Source organism: Ostrea edulis, chromosome 10, assembly GCF_947568905.1.
Source record: "Ostrea edulis chromosome 10, xbOstEdul1.1, whole genome shotgun sequence".
Classification (NCBI taxonomy): Eukaryota; Metazoa; Mollusca; class Bivalvia; order Ostreida; family Ostreidae; genus Ostrea; species Ostrea edulis.
In genome coordinates, this window is record NC_079173.1 from 44,959,096 (window position 1) to 44,980,364 (window position 21,269).

At 35.2% G+C, this 21,269-nt stretch overlaps 1 protein-coding gene across 2 annotated transcripts in view; it reads right to left on the bottom strand.

The window, feature by feature from the left end:
- The window catches only part of LOC130050809 (uncharacterized), a 355,157-nt gene that overhangs the window by 314,661 nt on the left and 19,227 nt on the right, over positions 1–21,269 (bottom strand). The window contains exons 2-3 of one of the 2 annotated variants that reach the window (XM_056151564.1): positions 15,352–15,499; positions 14,965–15,126 (exon numbers count right to left, since the gene is read on the bottom strand). The exons of the other annotated variant lie outside the window; for it this stretch is intronic. Coding sequence (XP_056007539.1) covers positions 15,354–15,499 — 146 coding nt within the window. The 3' untranslated portion in view covers positions 14,965–15,126; positions 15,352–15,353. Of the gene's footprint in view, positions 1–14,964; positions 15,127–15,351; positions 15,500–21,269 lie in introns of those variants that run through there. 2 annotated transcript variants of the gene reach the window in all.

The window sequence follows — 21,269 nt, forward strand, 5'->3', positions numbered from 1 at the left end:
GTATTTTAAGTACATGGTCTGGCCGATATTTTTTTTAGCAGATAACAGTTCCAGGTAGATATAATGAGACATTTTTATTTTGTCATGGTGTTGTTGGGTGATAGTGCGTATATAACGGCAGAGTGATATCTCTCCACACAGGTATCTCCTGAGGTTTCTACAATTTAGCAAAATTCCTCAATTTGTTAATTTCTCCAAGTAACCCGATCCTACCCCAGGTATGTCAAAGGATTCCTGTTTGCTCAGATCTGTATTTTGTATTCTCCATAAGATTTATGACTTTGATCACTATCCATTTTTTTTCCCACTTGTCTTCAGATGTCTCTAAATAAAGTCCAACACATAATATTGATCAATTAGATTTTTTTTTCAACCCCAGTAAAACGTATGGAGTAGGTTTAAGCATACACATATCGGACAACTGAAAGAGCATATATTATGTTACAAAAGGTCTTTCTTTTTTTCACAAAATCAGTTCTTCTCAAATCAAAAATAGTTTTAAATGTGGCTTAAACGAAACAATTTGCGTTGTATTCAATGTTGGAAACGACTATATTCAAATTTCTCGATATGCATATTTCCTCCCGAGATTTTCCGCATCATATTTTGAAGAGAAAAAATATATACACGGAATATATTTAAGTAACAAACAAGCCAATTGTCACGTTAACGGTTTAAAAATAACATTCTGTTTATAAACCTTACATTTCTGTCATTCAACTAGAAAGGTGAAAATAACGAACATTGGATCAATCTCATAACTCCTATAAACAAAACAAATAGATAGTTGGGCAAACTCGGACCGCTGGACACACCAGATGAGATCAACTGCCTAGGAGGAGTAAACACCCCCTGTCGACCTGTAGTGTCCATGGGAATTCCACCAGAGTGTTGGAAGACCTGATCACCAAAGATCACAAATATATTGTCAATGAGGAACCCTTGCACATTTTTTAAATTTCAAATTCAGAATACTTATGCGTGGAATCAGAGCACTGTTTAACAAATTAATTTTTAGGATGATTGATCACTAAATATTAATATTTCCGTTTTCCATTTTTGTTGAAGAACTGTGAATGATGTCAAAAAGTCTAGTCTGTAATTTCTCGTGAGAAATGGTCGTGTAGAGTGATGAAAAGTCATAGATTTTGATTTTGTTGATCTGAGAATAGTTTTGCGATTTTAAGTTAGCTGAAAGTTCTCTAGATTTTTTTTAGAATCCACATTTGATTTAAACAATTTCCCACATATGTAGCCGCCCAGTAAGTCTGAAGGTTCTCTTTCACAGCTGTAAATATTTACGTGAGGTACAAAGATAGGGGCTTGGTAGAGCACTTACTGGATCCAGCGATGTGTCTTTGTAAGGGATTTTATGAAGTTTAGAAATCCAGTATAAGTACGGTAACTCATATATATTCATCCGACATATTGACTGTGCTATTAAATGTATCTAAAAGTGAAGCAGGGTTTTGAAGAGTTTCATCTTTTGATGGGGAAATTAGAGTATAAGTATGATTACCAAAAGAGGAATTAATGCCAAGTTAGTTTACAATTCAGTTGTAATAATGAACCTTACCAACAAAGATAATGTTGTTACAAGCTTTGTAAATTAGAACCAAAACATTCCGCATGTAATGTATCCAATAACAAGGTGTGATATCCAAACGGACACGTGCAAACGCAGATACAAACAACATGTCGTTGATTTAATAACCACTTAATTATAATGTACACAAATTCACACTGCCGCAGCTATACTCAAGTCACCGTTGGCATAACAAGAACAAGAACATAACCAAAAAAAACCGGAGTAAAGTTCATGCAACTAAACTCAACAAACTGTTTAGCATAACTATAGACAACACATAAACGGTACTACGCACACAGCACTCCAGGATTTATCATCACTCAGTCAATGACACGCTAATGGTACTACATTCATTAGGCCATGATTTAACGTCACTCAGTAAACAACACAATAATAGTACTACACTTAACACTCCATGATTTAACGTCACTCAGTAAACAACACAATAATAGTACTACACTTAACACTCCATGATGTAACGCCACTCAGTAAACAACACAATAATAGTACTACACTTAACACTCCATGATGTAACGTCACTCAGTAAACAACACATTGATAGTACAACGCTTAACACTCCATGATTTAACGTCACTCAGTGAATAACACAATAATAGTACTACACTTAACACTCCATGATGTAACGTCACTCAGTAAACAACACATTAATAGTACAACGCTTAACACTCCATGATTTAACGTCACTCAGTGAATAACACAATAATAGTACAACACTTAATACTCCATTATTTAACGTCACTCAATAAACAACACACAAACGATACTACACCTTATACTCCATAGTTTAACACCACTGTGAATAACACGGTAATAGTTCTACATACAGCTCTCAATGGTTTAATAGCACTGTAAACAATACCCTAACTGTATCACACTCAACACTCAATGGTTTAACATCACTCAATAAACAACACGATAACGGTACTACACACAGCACCCCTTGATTTAACATCACTCAATAAACAACACGATAACGGTACTACACACAACACTCAATGATTTAACATCACTCAATAAACAACACGATAACGGTACTACGCACAGTACTCCATGGTTTAACATCACTCAATAAACGACACGATAGCGGTACTACACACAACACTCAATGGTTTAACATCACTCAATAAACAACACGCTAACGGTACTTCATACAACACCACATGGTTTATCGTAAACAATACGCAGTCACGCTAATACAATTACAAACAACACACATTCGTTTAACGTAATTCCAAACAACACAGTGTCATTGTGCCGCACATAATTGTTTAATTGTTAGATAATGCTCATTCGGGATGACACAGATTATTTGATTGATGTCATCTTTTTATGCAATGCACTACTTACAATTTCACACAACAATTTACACACGACACCGGTGCACAACTCGATATTTTTATAACTACTTAACATATTACACAGCCACATATATTAAAGGAAGAATGTGCTGGGTAAGTCAAAATTATTATATACATGTATATTCAGTACATTTAAGTGATGCATACCTGTTTAAATGGTTGAGTCTCACCTGGCCAGGAACAGCTAACTATGTAAATTGTTAAATCTTAAAATGTATGAATGCAAACACATGCTATCATAATTTAGAACTTCGCCTGATAATTGCCATGGTGATGGTCTTGTTTTTTTTTTCTACCAGGGATACTACCGGATATTTTGAATACTCTGTCTGGTCGATAGTTCACAGACAAATAACAACATTTCAGGTGGAGATGATAAGAAATATCGATCCTGTCACCGTGGTGGTGGGTGAGAGATTGCGTGTAAACTGATCACGTCCAGACAGAACAGACAAGCAGTGATCCCTCTCCAAACAACAGGTGTCCTCTGAGGAATCTACATATATTTAAAAGAAAGTCTACAATTATCAAAATCGATTTGACAAATTTTACACATGGATTACTCCGTTTCATTACGGAGGTCACTTTTTTATCGTACCTGATCAGTCTACAGGGCTCACGGTAGATGTCACCGGTCGACAGTGGATGCCCACACCTTATCTGCATGTCATCCCACCTTTAGTGTTTATTGTTTATCCTACTCTAAATTGTCCATTCATTATAGGATTTTGAAATTACTCATTGCCTGTTATTTCCATTTTTTCATAAAAAAAACAAAACAAACAAACTGTACATGGATATCAAATGTTGGTGTTTTTAGATGGTGTTCCATGGCGTTATATCCCTTTGTCGGTCATGTTTTATATAAAAAATACAGTTAAATATACGATTTTTACTGACAAACGATCAATATGTATGTTTTGATAAATTCCGCTCTGAAATATTTTTAGCGACTTTAGATTGTAGAATTTTTAGCCTCCTCTCCTCCATTAAATCCTGATTTCTCATCGTCGCCCGTCCGTCCTGTAAGAATATCGGAACCCTCATCGTTACATGATGACTACATCAGTCGATTAGAAAATCTACAACAGCGTCTCAGTGGAATGGATTCTGGTGAGTGAAGATCCGGATTCAAATCTCCTTACAGGCAAACTTCATTTGATTCCCATTTAGATAATTATGTAAATGTTCTAGCAAAATAGATTTCCTCAGAAAATCAGTATACAGAGAGTTACTGCTTAGTATGAGTAAGTAACAGTGACACAATCGGATGATATTAAATGTCCTGCTTGTCATTAACGGATTTTATGTTTAGTTTTGATTTTATATCAATGCGGAAATAAAAGTAAATTGTAAGCATGAATAATATTTATCTTGAAGAAATGATGATATAAATTGCTGCGTTTCTTGTTAGCAGAAAGCTCATGCTTAGCAAATGTAATCAACAGTGACAAAATAGGCTGATATTAAATATTCTGCTTTACATTGGCAGATTTTATGTTTAGTTTTGATTTTTTATTAATGCGGAAATAAAAGTAAAATGTAAACATAAGCAAATATTTTTCTTAAAGAAATTAGGATATGGATTGCTGTGCTTCATGTCAGCAGACATTAAAATTAAAATCCAATTAATTTCTTAAGTATTTGCAAATGGTATATAGACGAAAGAGTGAATTGAAGATTGAGCACATGGTTTGAATAGTGTATATAGAGCACGTGGCATACTATTCTGAACTAGATGAAAACTATATATGGGTCAGTCATACAGACACTATTAGAAAATGTTGCGATTTTCTAGTTGACAGAGAGCACACCAATATTTACATACACATACATCACACATAACCAGGATATGTACACATACATCACACATAAGCAAAACACATACACATGCATCACACATAACCAGGACACACACATAACACATAATCAGGATATGTACACATACATCACACATAAGCAAAACACATACACATGCATCACACATAACCAGGACACATACATCACACATAACCATGACACATACATCACACATAACCAGGACACATACATCACACATAACCAGGACACATACATCACACATAACCAGAACATATACATCACACATAATTTAATTCTTATTGTATTCTTGTCTCTGATTGGTCAAATTCCAATTGAGGAACGCAAATTATTTTTGTATAACCTGGTTTGGTATGGGGACACACCCCCTTGACACATACACACAACCAGGACACATACAGATACATCAAACATAACCAGGAAACATACATCATACATAACCAGGAAACATGCATCACACATAACCAGGACATATGCATCACACATAACCATGATACACACACACATCACACATAACCAGGACATATACATCACACATAACCATGACACATACACATACATCACACATAACCAGAACACATACATTACACATAACCAGGACACGTAAAGCATTACATACTAAATTTTTAAATATCGTCACACACAACATATCTAGACTTGTCTTCCCTTCACTGTGTACTAAACATCATCACATGCAACATCTCTAGACTTATCTACCTTTCATAGTGTGTTAAACATCATCACATAAACATCTATATACTTGTCTACCCTTCACAGTGTACTAAACATCATCACATAAACATCTCTAGACTTGTTTACCCTTCACAGTATCCTAAACATCATCACATCAAGATGTCTAGACTTGTCTACCCTTCACAGTGTACTAAACATCATCACATAAACATCTCTAGACTTGTCTACCCTTCACAGTGTACTAAACATCATCATCACATAAACATGTCTAGACTTGTCTACCCATCACAGTGTACTAAACATCATCACATAAACATGTCTAGACTTGTCTACTCTTCACAGTGTACTAAACATCATCACATAAACATGTCTAGATTTGTCTACCCTTCACAATGTACTAAACATCATCACATAAACATGTCTAGACTTGTCTACCCTTCACAGTGTACTAAACATCATCACATACAACATCTGTACACTTGTCTACCCTTCACAGTGTACTAAACATCATCACATACAACATCTCTAAACTTATCTACCTTTCATAGTGTGTTAAACATCATCACATAAACATCTATATACTTATCTACCCTTCACAGTGTACTAAACATAATTAGTCACGTGAATAGGGGAGCATTTTGCATGTTTTTTCACTGAGACACCCTCTGTAGTGCCTTCTTGGAGATTGGACGACACTGTTTCTGACAATTCATGTTTACATAAGTAACAATAATTACTAAATGTTCCTTATAACATGGTTTGCATGTTACAAATATGTAATGTAAATCATGCATATTTGTGTGACATACATATTCATTATGACATAACCTCTTCCAGGTTAGATGTGGAACATAATTACTTACATCCTGTGGGGATCGGGTTAGAATAGGTCCTCAGTACCCCTTGCTTGTCGTAAGAAGCGCCTAAATGTGGCAGTCCTTCCGATGAGACCACGAAAACCGAGGTCCAGTGCCACAGCAGGTGTGGCACGATAAAGATCCCTCCTTGCTCAATGGCCATAAGCGCTGACCATAGGTCTAAATTTTACAGCCCTTCACCGGCAGCGGTGACGTCTCCATATGAGTGAAACATTCTCGAGAGGGACGGTGAACAAGATTCAATCAATCAATCATAATTAGTTACATGCATTTTCGAATTTACATTTTCATATCTATTTATGTACCAAGACATTCATAATTCAGTATTTTTGCACAGTCACCCTTCATAATACTAAGTACATCTGCACCAATTACGTTTTGTTTTCTTTCACCACAGATGAAGAGCAATTGGGAGATATTTTGTGATTAACATGTAAGCTTAGTAGTCCAGGTCTGGTGGGCGTTTTATTCATTTGTCTGTGACGTCCATAGTAATCTGTGTTAATTTGGAGCTTGTCAACATTGTGATTAGATCCTTTAACATGTGGTGTTTTCCATAAATTAAAAAAAATCATATCATTCAAATCACAGCTACACCTCTTTCATAAAGAGAACTTACTTATGATTTATTTTCATGGAAAAGGAACATGCATGCTTTTGCAGAGCAAAGTATAAACAGACAAAGTGGTGATTAATTGAAACATATGTATTCATGACATGCAATATTTATTCTGGTATATCCATGAGTCCATGTTTCCCCGACTCTTAATTTTTTGTTCTTCATTAAAGTAATAAGATTAATCTCTGTTCGTTATCTTCACCCTTTTCGCCTAACATAGCTTTTTTCTGATTACGTTTTGTCTCTCTGTCTGTAAACTGTTTACATTTTTGACCTCTTCTACAAAAACACTGGGCCAGACTTGGCAAAAAGCGTCTTGGGTAAAGGACTTGCAAGTCTATTCAAGTAAAGGGGCATGCACCCTTCAAAGAGATCATCACAAAAATGCAAAAATAGGATGGGGTCATTCGAAAATCTTCTCAAGAACCACTAAACAATAAGAGCTGAAATTTACATTGAATCTTCTTGACATAATGCAGCTTAAATTTTGTTTAAATCATGGTACCCTTGGGTAGGATGAGGCAACAATAGGAGATGAAAAAATTATATACAGATTTAAAAGGAAAATATTTAAAAATCTTCTCAAAAATCACTAGACTAGGAAATTACAAATATACATAGTGCGGATTCAAGTTTGTAAAAATCATGGCCCACGGAGGTAGGTTGTGTCTACAATAGGGATCACAGTTTTACATGCGAATATATCTGGAAAATCTTTAGATATGGGCCAAGGTGAGTCAGGTGAGCGATGTGGCCCATGGGTGTCTTGTTTACTTGTTCCTCCCACATTCGTGATGTCACGTCAAAGGCAAAACATTTAAAGCGGGGATGTCATTTTTGTTCTCCGTCGTAGTCATTGTTAGAAGTCGCTGTTAATCGTAGAAATTTTTTATACTTTTACATACAGGTGCTTTACCGTCCAGGGTTCTGTTTACAGTGATTTCAGTATGGTGTGGGATTTTGCTGTGCTATATATTCAGTTTTCAGCCTATAAACTTTAATGTCCTTGTAATGGAATTATATTTTTAAGATATCTATTGAATAAATAACTTATGTCCCCATGTTAAGAAGGTTATGGTGTTCACTGTTACTATGAATGTCTTTCATTCATATAGAAATGAGCTGTCTCTTTATATATTGTTATTTAAACTATTCAATCATTCAACACAATATATTATTGCTCCTTTATATGTAAATCAATTGCATATAGGATTGCAGATTGTATCAAATAAAACTAGATTATGCTTAATGATTTCCTGATACTTCTGTTGATCTTTGAACTCTGTTTTTGTAGGTACACCAAAGTCAAGGTCGTATCCACGGAGATAGAACATTAAACATAATCACCTCAGCATTTACGTGATGTCACTGTCACCTTGACCTCCAAGAGCAGCATTTACAAAATCCTTTATTTTACGGCAATCAATGAAAAATCAAAGAAAACATCTTTGTTTCACGCAAACTTTTGTGACAATTCTTGAAATTTTGAAAATCATGACATGTGCAAAGACAGCAGTAACTGAATCAAGTGTGAGGAATGTTGACATGGGAACAAATCATTTGATCACATTTACTCTCAGAAATCTGTGTTATTCACCAAAATCCTCATGTTTGAGAAGAATGTTTCTACTTTAGTTGATTAACCATTTTCCCCGTATTGTTTTGAACGTAATCCATTAACGGTGACCATTATGCAAACAATATAGCAATATTTTATGATATTAGAAATAATGTGTGTGTGAGTTTTGTTCTCTGCTGAGGTTTATCGTTGATTTTACTATGATACACTAGTCTGCTAGTGCTGTGATGACTAAAACAGTCTACGGAAGACTCGTCCACTTGTCAGTCTATTGACGAAAAGGTTGCTTCTTTTTATACTCTGTTTCAGAATACCCAAGTGACAAATTCACCTTCGATTTTAATGACACAAAGGGAAATAACTCTGAATAAAATGGACACCATAAGTATCAGGGGAAGTGAGAATATCTTATTATAAAGTGATGTGCAGGAAAATCTGCTCCTTGTAAATATTTTCTTGGATTTCTATTCAATCTTTTTAAAGATTTTAAGGATTTTGGAATTAAAAAAATAATACTAATAGTTGTTATTGTTTAATTAGTTTTATGAGTAGTATATAATTGTTTTGATCAGTATCAGCATCATGTTCTAAACTGTTTTTAAAAAAGCTCTCATTTGATATGTGCGGTACCTGTACACTAGTGATGTGCTACTGTCAAATTTGAATTAGCGAATCCCGCTCGCGCCGGTAAGTGAGAAAGTTTCTCAGTTTACTTTCGGAAGGTCGGTGGTCTCTTCCCAGGTACACTGTATCTGGGTTCTCTCTTTCACCAACAAAAACTGGGCGCCACCATACAACTGAAAAATTGTTGAGTGTGGTATAAAACATCAAAACAAACAAACAAACATTTGAATTAGTCACATGCTATTTGAATGAATTTCATTAGTGTCATCTGTAATGTATGTTATTTGGAATATATGTTTGAATTGGTCATTAAACAATCGAAATACTTTAAACTTTATCATGTTTTCTTTGTTTCGTGAATGTAATGGGAAGGAAAATGTAGCGTAGATCCTGGTCCATGCACCAAAAAAAAAAAATAACAGGAAGCCTGTGTGTATGCTGGGATTGAAATAAGTCTAGCTACTCCCAAAGTACAAATTATATTGTGTTTTAAAAAGATTCCGCTCACTAGTACTTGGGATCAGAAGACTTATCATACTACAGACATTATGGAACACAGTGTTTTCTTTTGTATCCATGTTCAGTTGTTATTCCTAGATTGTGTTCAACACCTTGTTTGAAATGAAAAGACCTGTAAAGTTTACAAATTTATTATAGCATAAATAAGTAAAGTTTAAGAGTAGTTGATATCAAATGATAAACTTCTTGATGAAAATGAATGGATATAATCTCGGAGGAATGTAAAATTTACACCACCCCCCACCCCCCACAAAACAAGGGTAGCGCAAACGGTACAATATACGCCCATCGGGCAATGAGCATTTGACTAAATATCGGGGCAATAACTGTATTCGTAATGAAAAAAAAATCCTGGAAAACTCTGACCTATTTTTAGTCCAAAAGTAGGTCAAGGATGGGCCAATCCAGCTGAAATGCAAACTCAACTTGTATTCCTCTGAGAGGAAGTCTTTGATTAAATATCAGGGCAATATCTGTAATGAAAAAAAAAGCCCAGAAAACAGTTCCATCTATTTTCAGTTTAAAAGTAGGTCATAGATAGACCAATCCAGTTGAAATGCAAATTGAACTTGTATTCCTCCAAAAGGAAGCCCCTGACTAAATTTCAGGGCAATATCTGTATCCATAATAAAAAAAAATAGCTCGGAAAACTATTTGACCTACTATCAATCCTAATGTCCGTCTTGGACGGGCCAATACAGCAGAAATGTAAACTTGTATCCATCTGAGAGGAAGCCTTTGTGTAAATTGCAGGGCAATATCTGCATCTGTAACCAAAAAAGTGCGGAAAACTGTTTGACCTACTTATAGCCCTAATAAAAGTAGGTCAACGATGGACCAATCCAGCTGAAATGCAAACTCACTCTTACAATTCTTGAGGGACATATTGTGACCAAATTTCAAATTACATGCACGTTACGGAAAAAAGTCCGGAATACATGACCCCGGACAGACGGACAACGCCATAACATAATACGTCCTCTGAACCAAAGTAAACCTCGACTCTGTCTAGAACAATCTAACTCTAAGGACCGTTTCCCAACTCTACGTTAGTTTTACTCCCTCTATGCTGAAAAACCCTGCTCTACCTGAAAAAATGAATTCTCGTAAAAAAGGGAATGTTAATTCTTTTTAAAAATAAGCCCTATATGGCAATTTTGAAAAAGGATTAACTGAACCCCTGGATAAATAGAACTGAGTCCCTATCTGATACTTTACTGCTCAGTGTCGAATTTGGTAAAAAGATTGGTTTTGTTAAAAAAGTATGTAGAGTTTCTAAAGTCATGTAACCCAGAAAATAGATTATTTGAGTAGGAGTCCCAACATCTGGCATTCAAATAAGGAATGTACATGACATAAAAGATGAAGATACCGAACAGTGATCAATCTCATAACTCCTACAAGCAATACAAAATAGACAGTTGGGCAAACACGGACCCCTTGACACACCAGAGGTGGGATCAGGTGCCTAGGAGGAGTAAGCATCCCCTGTTGACCGGTCACACCCGCCGTGAGCCCCATATCCTGATCAGGTAAACGGAGTTATCCGCAGTCAAAATCAATGTATAAACAAATCCAACCTACGTTTAATTTGATCCAAAATTGCTTTGTGTGGTATGACTTTAGCGTGAAGTTGACACAAAATTGCGAAAATGAATGGAAAAAATTATTATGGGGGGTTTCCTTTCAGAAATTTCATATTAGAATTCATTTTTCGTCTTTTCTTAATACACAGTATAAATTGCATTATGCTCGACGGCTGTGACACCTTTTCCTAAGCAATAATCTGGATCAAATTTAACAGTTATCGAGCTCTTTTTGAAAAATGAGGTAGGACAAACTTTCATTCATGACATAATAAAGCTATGAAATAAGAAATAGTTTTAAGGTATTTCATGTATAATGAAAGGATAATGAACAATTTTGAAAGATTTAGATCAACATAAAAGTTTATTGTTAAATAATGATGAAAGTGAACAGATGAAATTCACATGACTGGTAAATGATTAGAAGCTGACCTTTTTGCACTTAAGACTTTTTGGAAGAGTTGTCTACCCTTTGTAAAAAAAAAATAAGAAAAATCACATTTTCTAAAAATGTGTGTGGTCAATGATTAATTTTATTTCATATTTTCATAAAAAGAAAGTGTATGTAACTTTCTACCAAGAGATTAGTATGAAAATATAATTTGTTTTCAAATTATTGAAATAAAATATGTTTTCCCCATATACTTCAATGTTAAATCCTAGGTGAAATAAATCAAACAGTCAACAAAATTTTGAAAATACCTATCGTGGATTATTTTTATTTGATGAACCCTTCAAAATGATACCATGATTACAAATATTCCACCATCCAATAATTAGAATGTTAGATATGAAATGTGGTCATTATACATTGAATGCTTTAAGTTGAGATAGTATACTTGACATGTTAAGCTTATTCAAAACACAGGTCAAACTTGATTCAAGACACATCTAAAACAAGACAACACTTTGGGTCTTTGTATGTACACAATCGTTTCTTTTTATTTTAACAGACATGCATAATACAGATAGAAAATATCTAAAACATTTATATGATTGAAACTTCTTTTGCAAACAAGAGGCCCATGGGCCACATCGCTCACCCGAGACACCTTGGCCCATATCTGAAGACTTTCCATATATATTTGCATGTAAAACCTTGGTCCCTATTATGGCCCAAACTACCCTTTGCAAACTTGAATCTACACTATGTCAGAAAGCTTTCATGTAAATGTCAACTTCTTTGGCCCAATGGTTCTTGAGAAGAAGATTTTTAAAGCGTTTTCCTATATCTGTATGTAAAACTTTCACCCTCCACTTGTGGCCACATCCTACCCCCCGGGGACCATGATTTGAACAAACTTGAATCTGCACCATGTCAGAAAGTTTTCTTGTAAATATCAGCTTTTCTGACTCAGTGGTTATTGAAAAAAAGATTTTAACTATATATTTGTATGTAAAACTTTGATCCCCTATTGTGGCCCCATCCAACCCCCAGAGCCCATGGCTTGAACAAACTTGAATCTGCATTATGTCAGGAAGCTTTCATGTAAATCTCAGCTTTTCTGGCTTAGTGGTTCTTGAGAAGAAGAATTTCAAAAGATTTTTCCTATATATTTGTGTGTAAAACTTTGATCCCCCCTTGGGGCCCTATCCTATTCCCGGGGGCCATGATTTGAACAAACTTGAATCTGCACTATGTCAGAAAGTTTTCATGTAAAAATCAGCTTTTCTGGTTTAGTGGTTCTTGAGAAGAAGATTTTAAAAGATTTTTTCTATATATTTGTATGTAAAACTTTGATCCCCTATTGTGGCCCCATCCAACCCCAGGGGCCCATGATTTGAAGAAACTTGAATCTGCATTATGTCAGGAAGCTTTCATGTAAATCTTAGCTTTTCTGGCTTAGTGGTTCTTGAGAAGAAGATTTTTAAAGTTTTTCCCTATATATTTGTATGTAAAACTTTGATCCTCCTTGTGGCGCCATCCTATCACCGGGGGCCATGATTTGAATAAACTTGAATCTGCAATATGTCAGGAAGCTTGCAGGTAAATTTCAGCTCTTCTGGCCCAGTGGTTCTTGAGAAGAAGATTTTTAAATGACCCCACCCTATTTTTGCATTTTTGTGATTATCTCCCCTTTGAAAGGAACATGGCCCTTCATTTGAACAAACTTGAAAGCCCTTCACCCAAGAATGCTTTTGGCCATGTTTGGTTGAAATTGGCCCAGTGGTTCAAGAGAAGAAGACGAAAATGTGAAAAGTTTACAGACAGACGGACAGAGAGACAAACGGACGCCGGACAAAATGTGATCAGAAAAGCTCAATTGAGCCTTCCGCTCAGGTGAGCTAAAAAATACATCATAAAACTTATATCGACATAAGATGTTTCTAAAACGAATATGCCACTCCCCACCCATGGTGCAAAATTGAAAAAGGTTATACACACATCATTTAAATGAGAGTAGTATCATTAATTCAAATATTGAGCAGACAATATCTTCCTATATCAAGAGTGGATTGACCATGTGACCTAAAAATCAATAGAGGTCATCAACTCCTGAACATGTACCAGTGTATCAAGTTTGGTATATATCAAGCAAAGGTTCTCAATATATTGAGAGGACAGTGAATCCGAATGTCCAGTTTGACCCTTTACCTTTGACCATGGGACCTCAAATTCAATATGGGTAATCTTTTTCTAAAGATATACCAGTGTACCAAGTTTGATGTCTGTCAAGTAAAGGGTTCTCAAGATATTGAGCGGACAGTATATTCCTATGTCCAGAGTAGACTGACCCTTGACCTTTAACCTTTTGACCTGAAAAACAATAGGGGGCCTCTTCTTTTCATAACCAACCTACATATGAAATATCATTATTGGGTGGACAACGTGGTCTACCGACCGACCGACCGACAGGTACAAACCAATATGCCCCTCTTCTTTGAAGGGGGCATACACATGTATCTCATCAAGTCAATACATACAAATGTAATAAATAAAGTGTGAAAATGAAGGTTTGATCAATGAATCACATGGAGGTTATAATCAACACAAAATCACGAATACTTGACACAATGATCAACTTTAATGTATGTCTGTCATCACTGACTGATAAATGTAATCAATGTCCACCATCACTAGATAAGGAAATGTAATTAATGCCCACCATCACTAGATGAGGAAATGTAATCAGTGTCCATCATCACTAGATGAGGAAATGTAATCAATGTCCATCATCACTAGATGAAGAAATGCAATCAATGTCCACCATCACTAGATCAGGAAATGTAATCAGTGTCCACCATCACTAGATGAGGAGATGTAATCAATGTCCACCATCACTAGATGAGGAAATGTAATCAGTGTCCACCATCACTAGATGAGGAAATGTAATCAGTGTCCACCATCACTAGATGAGGAAATGTAATCAGTGTTCACCATCACTAGATGAGAAAATGTAATCAGTGTCCACCATCACTAGATGAGGAGATGTAATCAATGTCCACCATCACTAGATGAGGAAATGTAATCAATGTCCACCATCACTAGATGAGGAAATGTAATCAATGCCCACCATCACTAGATGAGAAAATGTAATCAGTGTCCACCATCACTAGATGAGGAAATGTAATCAGTGTCCACCATCACTAGATGAGGAAATGTAACCAGTGTTCACCATCACTAGATGAGGAAATGTAATCAGTGTCCACCATCACTAGATGAGGAAATGTCATCAATGTTCACCATCACTAGATGAGGAAATGTAATCAGTGTCCACCATCACTAGATGAGAAAATGTAATCAGTGTCCACCATCACCAGATTAAGAAATGTAGATCAGTGTTATTTGCTGAAGGAATGTTAATGGTAATTGTATGTCATCTGTAAAACATGAAATACAATGATTAAGACATATTTCTGTAAACTTGCGAGAAAACACTTTTTTAAAGAATGCAGGAGTCACAAAATTAGCATTTCATTAAGCGTAAAAACACACTAAAATTTGAAATTGATCTTTTGTACGTTTGCATATTAAAATTTTAATACAATGTTAAAGCCATTTTTCACTTTAAGATTATGTGACACCACTGGGAAATTAATTCTTACATCTACACCAAGATACACCGCTGGCAACATGTTTTAGGATCAGCTTCTCCCCTGGCGTCCTCGTCATCAGAGTCAGATTCTCCCCTGACGTCCTCGTCATCAGAGTCAGATTCTCCCCTGGTGTCGTATTCCTCACTGTCTGGATAGTCTAAGGGTATAAAAAACACAGAATGTAATCAATCACAAATCCTACATCACATGCCAAGATACCAACATGCCCACTCGGTCATCTAAGTATCACTACTCCAAAAGAAAACTTATCACTAGCAATCTCGTCACAGTTTGTCTATAACTGAGGCAGAGGTTAAGCATTTAATCTTGTAGAAATGGGTCCAACCTATCACAGACAACATCAATTCTATATTGATCAATGTAATTAATGATTGATCAATTATTTAAATTCATTCAATCATTTAAATCATATTCACCACACATTGCATGACATGACAGGATTCAAGGTCATAAGCCTATGGGGACCTCTGTGGCCGAGTGGTTAGAGCATTGCGCTCAAAATCACACGGCCTCTCACCTCTGTCGGCGCGGGTTCGAATCCCGCTCGCGCCGGTAAGTGAGAAAATTTCCCAGTTTACTTTCGGAAGGTCAGTGGTCTCTTCCCAGGTACATTGTATCTGGGTTCTCTCTTCCACCAATAAAAACTGGGTGCCACCATATAACTGAAAAATTGTTGAGTGTGACAGAAAACATCAAAACAAACAAACATAAGCCTGATCAGACAGTAGCTTTTTCTTCTTGATTTAAAACAAAAAATAATTACTGTGCATCAATTCATATTGGTCATGTAAGAGTTTAATTCAATTCACATTCACGCTACTGTAGTATAATAATTGTATAGTGAGAAAATTTATTTTGTAGCACATGACATTCTCCTGGGCCCAGTGTACCCACTTCTTGTATTACAAGTATACAGTGCTACATATATATCACTAGCTGTACATGAATCTTAACAATGTATTCTAGTTGACCTTTGCCCTTTGCAATCAAAATTTCTCAGTGATAACAATTGGGATGACAATGTATCTAACTGGAAAATTCTGAGATGATAATTGTTGAACCGAGAGCATTATATTAAATCTAATGTTAGAAATGTTGATTGCATGTGTAATTAGTTATACAGTAAAACTCGAATATAGCGAACACGGATATAGCGAAATTATAGCTATAGCAAAGTGAAATCGATTTCAACGGCAAATTTTTTATATATTCTATATAAAAATCTGTGTTTATAACGAAAACGGATATAGCGAATTTACGGATATAACGAAGTAAATTCCTATTTCCCTTGAATTAAAAATGAACGTATAAATCACCTTTTATAACGAATTTACTTCTTTTTTTTACACTTGCGATTTTTAAAAATGGTTTTCCATTGCCATAAAGGATCCACACTTATTACGAAATTTCTGTTTGTATTTTTTTTTTTAAAAAGAAAAAGGTTGTTAACGCAAAACAATACTTACACATACGTTTAGCAAATATATTGTCGATATTGTTTACTATTCTCGCTAAGGCCAATTCAACTTAATTGATAGATTATCATCCCCGCCCGCCCCTCAAGAATTGGCACGCCCCGAATTTTTTTTTATTTTGCGAAAATTGCGATTTCCGGATTATTTTCATGTCCGACTGGGGCCTCCGTGGCCGAGTGGTTAGAACATCACGCTCAAAATCATACGGCCTCTCACCTCTGTCAGCGCGGGTTCGAATACTGCTCGCGTCGTTAAGTGAGAAAGTTTCCCAGTTTACTTTCGGAAGGTCGCGGTGGTCTCTTCCCAGGTGCATTGTATCTGGGTTCTCTCTGCCACCATATACAGTGGAGCCTCGTTAATCCGGACACTTTGGTTCCCAGCGAAATCGTCCGGATAAATGAAGCGTCCGGATAATTGAATCGCATATTTTCTATCTTTACATAAGTAACCAATATATGTCTACATTATTGATGCATAATGAATTAAACACATTCTATCATTGGATTTGACAATTTGCATTAGTAAATAAATTATGATAATGTTAACATTTACATGTATTTCAAAACACTAAAATTCAATACGTGTTCAGTGCATTTGCCTGTGTTTATATTGTACATAGATATGAGCCCTACAAATAAATATACAAAAATGTGTGCCGTATGTACTAAAACAAATAATGAAGCACTTCATTTAACTATAAGTAAATGAATCATTAGTAACTAACATAATCATTTACACTTTAAACATTTCATCACACTTTTACTTCTTAAAGAGGCCGGTAATTTCCATCTGTCACGATTCACGGGTTCGACGGTCTGTTAAAACAATCTTCATTGTCCAAAGTTGATACATGTATAAGAATTTCGTGATTATCATGTCAGTGGACAACATTCTTTAACCAAAATTCCATCTGCCAGAGTTTTTATTTCTTATTCTATAATTATCCAAGACAATATCGGGAGAACACAAATCATTTAAGCTCGTAATATCAAGACCTACTACTGCTTTGATCTAGCTACGCGCACCTATTATTTTCATGATGCGATAATAACGGAACAAAACTCGGGTGAAACTAACATTACGGGTACATACAACATTTAATTGTCATTGTCCTTAAAATGGTAATTTTCTCACTTCTACCCAAAGTTTAAAAAATTGAAAGCAATAAAGCTCTACAACATTGTAACAAGAATCAATCGTACACAGGTACATTCTACATGCGTGACATTCTAAACGTTAAAAACTTACTACGTATACATGTGCATGAACATACATATATATTTCAAGCCAATCAACAGTATAAAATCCAGAATCTAGAAGTATAATCTACACCCTTTAGATTTGCATAAGCCGATAATCAATTTACGAATCAGTACAACTGATATGTGTAGCACATTTAGCAGTTAACAAAATTATCATTACGGCATGATGTTTAATTTATTAATACTATTAGGCTATTGATCAAGAGTATAAAATAATATGCTACAGATTTATATACAAAATTCAACACTACACGCAATAAAGATCTTATGTGCGAAAATTGGCAATACAATGTCTCGATCAGCACGTGCTATCTAATTGACATATCATAACACACCACCTAATTATAGGGAGGTGTTGACAGGGTACAGGTAATCGCTTCAATTAGACAGTTTGGCTTGTTTTCTTAATAATTTACGCCTTGTTAAAATTGTCCAACACAGACCTCCCCTAAACAAAATTACCGTCCGGATTAACGGTACAATTTTCAATGCACTATAGCGTTTTGTAGTAAAAAGTGACCGTCCGGATCCGGAACGCGAATTTCCGGATTAGTGATGCAAAATAACGTATAAAAATTCCGTTCCCTAGAAAAATCGTCCGGAAGGTGAAGCGTCCGGATTAATGGCGTCCGGATTACCGAGGCTCCACTGTAACTAAAAAATTGTTGAGTGTGGCGGAAAACATCAAAAATCAATCAATCAATCATGTCAGACTCCGGTATTTACATTTAAGTTTACATTTCCGGTATAGCAACGTGAAAACCCACGTGAAGAAAATAGATCGATATGGTTTTCTTAATTTCTTGCGTTCTTACCGGCATTTAATCTTGAAGAAGTTAGGTATATTTATGTTACATCCTTAGATTAAAGCTTAACCTGGAATTAGTCTATGAAAATAGCATAGATTGATATCCATCTTGCATTAAATGATGCGGATCTGTTGAAAAAAAAAGCAAAAACGTTTGTCTTTAACATTTATCTCAGAAAATAAAAATTAAAAAATAAAATCCTCCCACCCTCCCTATACTTTTTGCTGACCCTGGATGATAATTTACTAATTAAGTTGACTTGGCCTAATCAAATTTGAAATTTGATTACATTTATTTTATCGAACACTCCTTTATTTGTGTAAAGCAACAAGTAAGGCGAACGACAAAAATTGTTGAGTTTCCGCTAACGTTCCAGAGAAAAATAGGGTAGGTAGGTAGGAAATAAATTTTATTTTATTTTTAAATTTTAATTTTTCAAAGTATGCGAAAACATTGTAAAGTCTAACAAGTTCAATGATCTATTGAATTTTATACTTTCAATATAAAATTTTGCTTAAATTGCATTGCAAGTAAATTTTCATTCTTATCATTTCACTTGTTACTGGCTGAGGATTATTTCCAGATGTTTTAGAAGAAACAATATTTTTCAATGAAACATATAGCATAAAACACAAATTAAAGTGAACTCCTTTATGCCCCTATGCTATACAAGTACCAGATATATTGTTTCTACATTGAGATTGGTTGTCAAAGCAATACTACTATTGGATATGTTTGACAGGAAAATAATGTGATGATTTTGATAAAAATATGAAATCATCACCAAAATATCAACATCATTAACATATTTTAAGTTTATTAATTCATTTCTGAATGCACTTTCACAATCTAAATGGAACAAGGGTAGGAAGACAGTCTGGGCAGATCCCACTTATTCTAATGGGATCCAACTCTCTTCCAGCTAAAACTTTTTACCGGACATAAATTTTTATTTTAAAAAAAAAGTCTGCACATCTTTTTCCCCCTCGGCTCTCAACAGCCATCGACAACTCGGATGCGTTCACTGCTTTATTTGTGGCCTTTTTCATAGTGTATTCAGTTAGAACTGCAGCAGAAACCATGGATGTGCATACAAATTTGATAGACTGGACATTCAAGTGCACTATATAACGTCTGTCACTCTGCACCATGACCTCCATATAAACAATGCCCGCGAAAGCAATAGCACAAGACGGTGGCTATTTATGAAAACACCATAGGAGTTGGCAATTCTAACAAAAGAAAGTCTTCTATGGAAACATGACACTTGGCAAAGTCTCTCGGTCGTCTGTTCACTTCAATTGTCAAAGCACCGTTGCGTGAGGCAAGCATGGAGGTACAGTACTAGGTCAACCATCATGCCATGCTGTTAGTTATAAACATTATCAATGTTGTTTAAACGCTTGACACAATACCATGTAAAACGTATACGGTACCAATTTTGATGCACCAGATGCGCATTTCGACAAATAATGTCTCTTCAGTGATGTTCAACCGAAATGTTTGAAATCCGAAATAACTATGAAGTTTTAGATCTAAATATAACCAAAAACAGTGTGCCAAACAAGTGGAGCCAAATACCATGTAATTTTGTACATCGTTAAAGCGTTTGAATGACTTCATCCCAATGTCTAACTAAAAGGAAAACCAAGAACCGAGAATATATTTTTTCCGGAAAAATGACGATTTTTTTTTTCAAATTAGCGGAAAAAATTTCTAGAGTCGGGGCTATAATTTAGGGTCGGTCGGGTTAGCGGAAACACAACATATTTTATCAGTGGCCTATATGACAACTGCAATAGACTTTTTGTACATGTATGTATTGCACATACTTTTGTTAACATTTCTCTCTTGACATGTTCTTGCGTGACTTAATAATCAATCAAGATAAATTATCATATATAAATAATGTGTATATTTTTTGTATAAAAATATTTCTTCTCGAAAATATACAGGCTTGAGTTCTCTTAGAGACAATACAAACACAAGAATATCAATTGCCGCTTTCTTGTACAACTGATATACATGTAGAACAAATCAGTTTTATAACGAATTTGTTATATTTGAATTATGAATTCGCTATAAACGTATAGCGAATTACGCTTATAACGAATTTTTATAGAATGTCCGCAGAAAATCGTTATATATCAGAGTTTTACTGTATCAAGTTTTACCTTCATCTTCACCTAATGCACCAATACCAACTACACTCAACATCCAAGTGTCAGATCTAATAGGAGATATGAGGTCAAATAAAAAGGATAAAAAAAAGCACTAGAAATGACTAACACCTAAAGTAAACCACAAAAGCTGATAACAAACAAAACGTCTCCATGTTGAAATGAAGTCGTAATTCACAA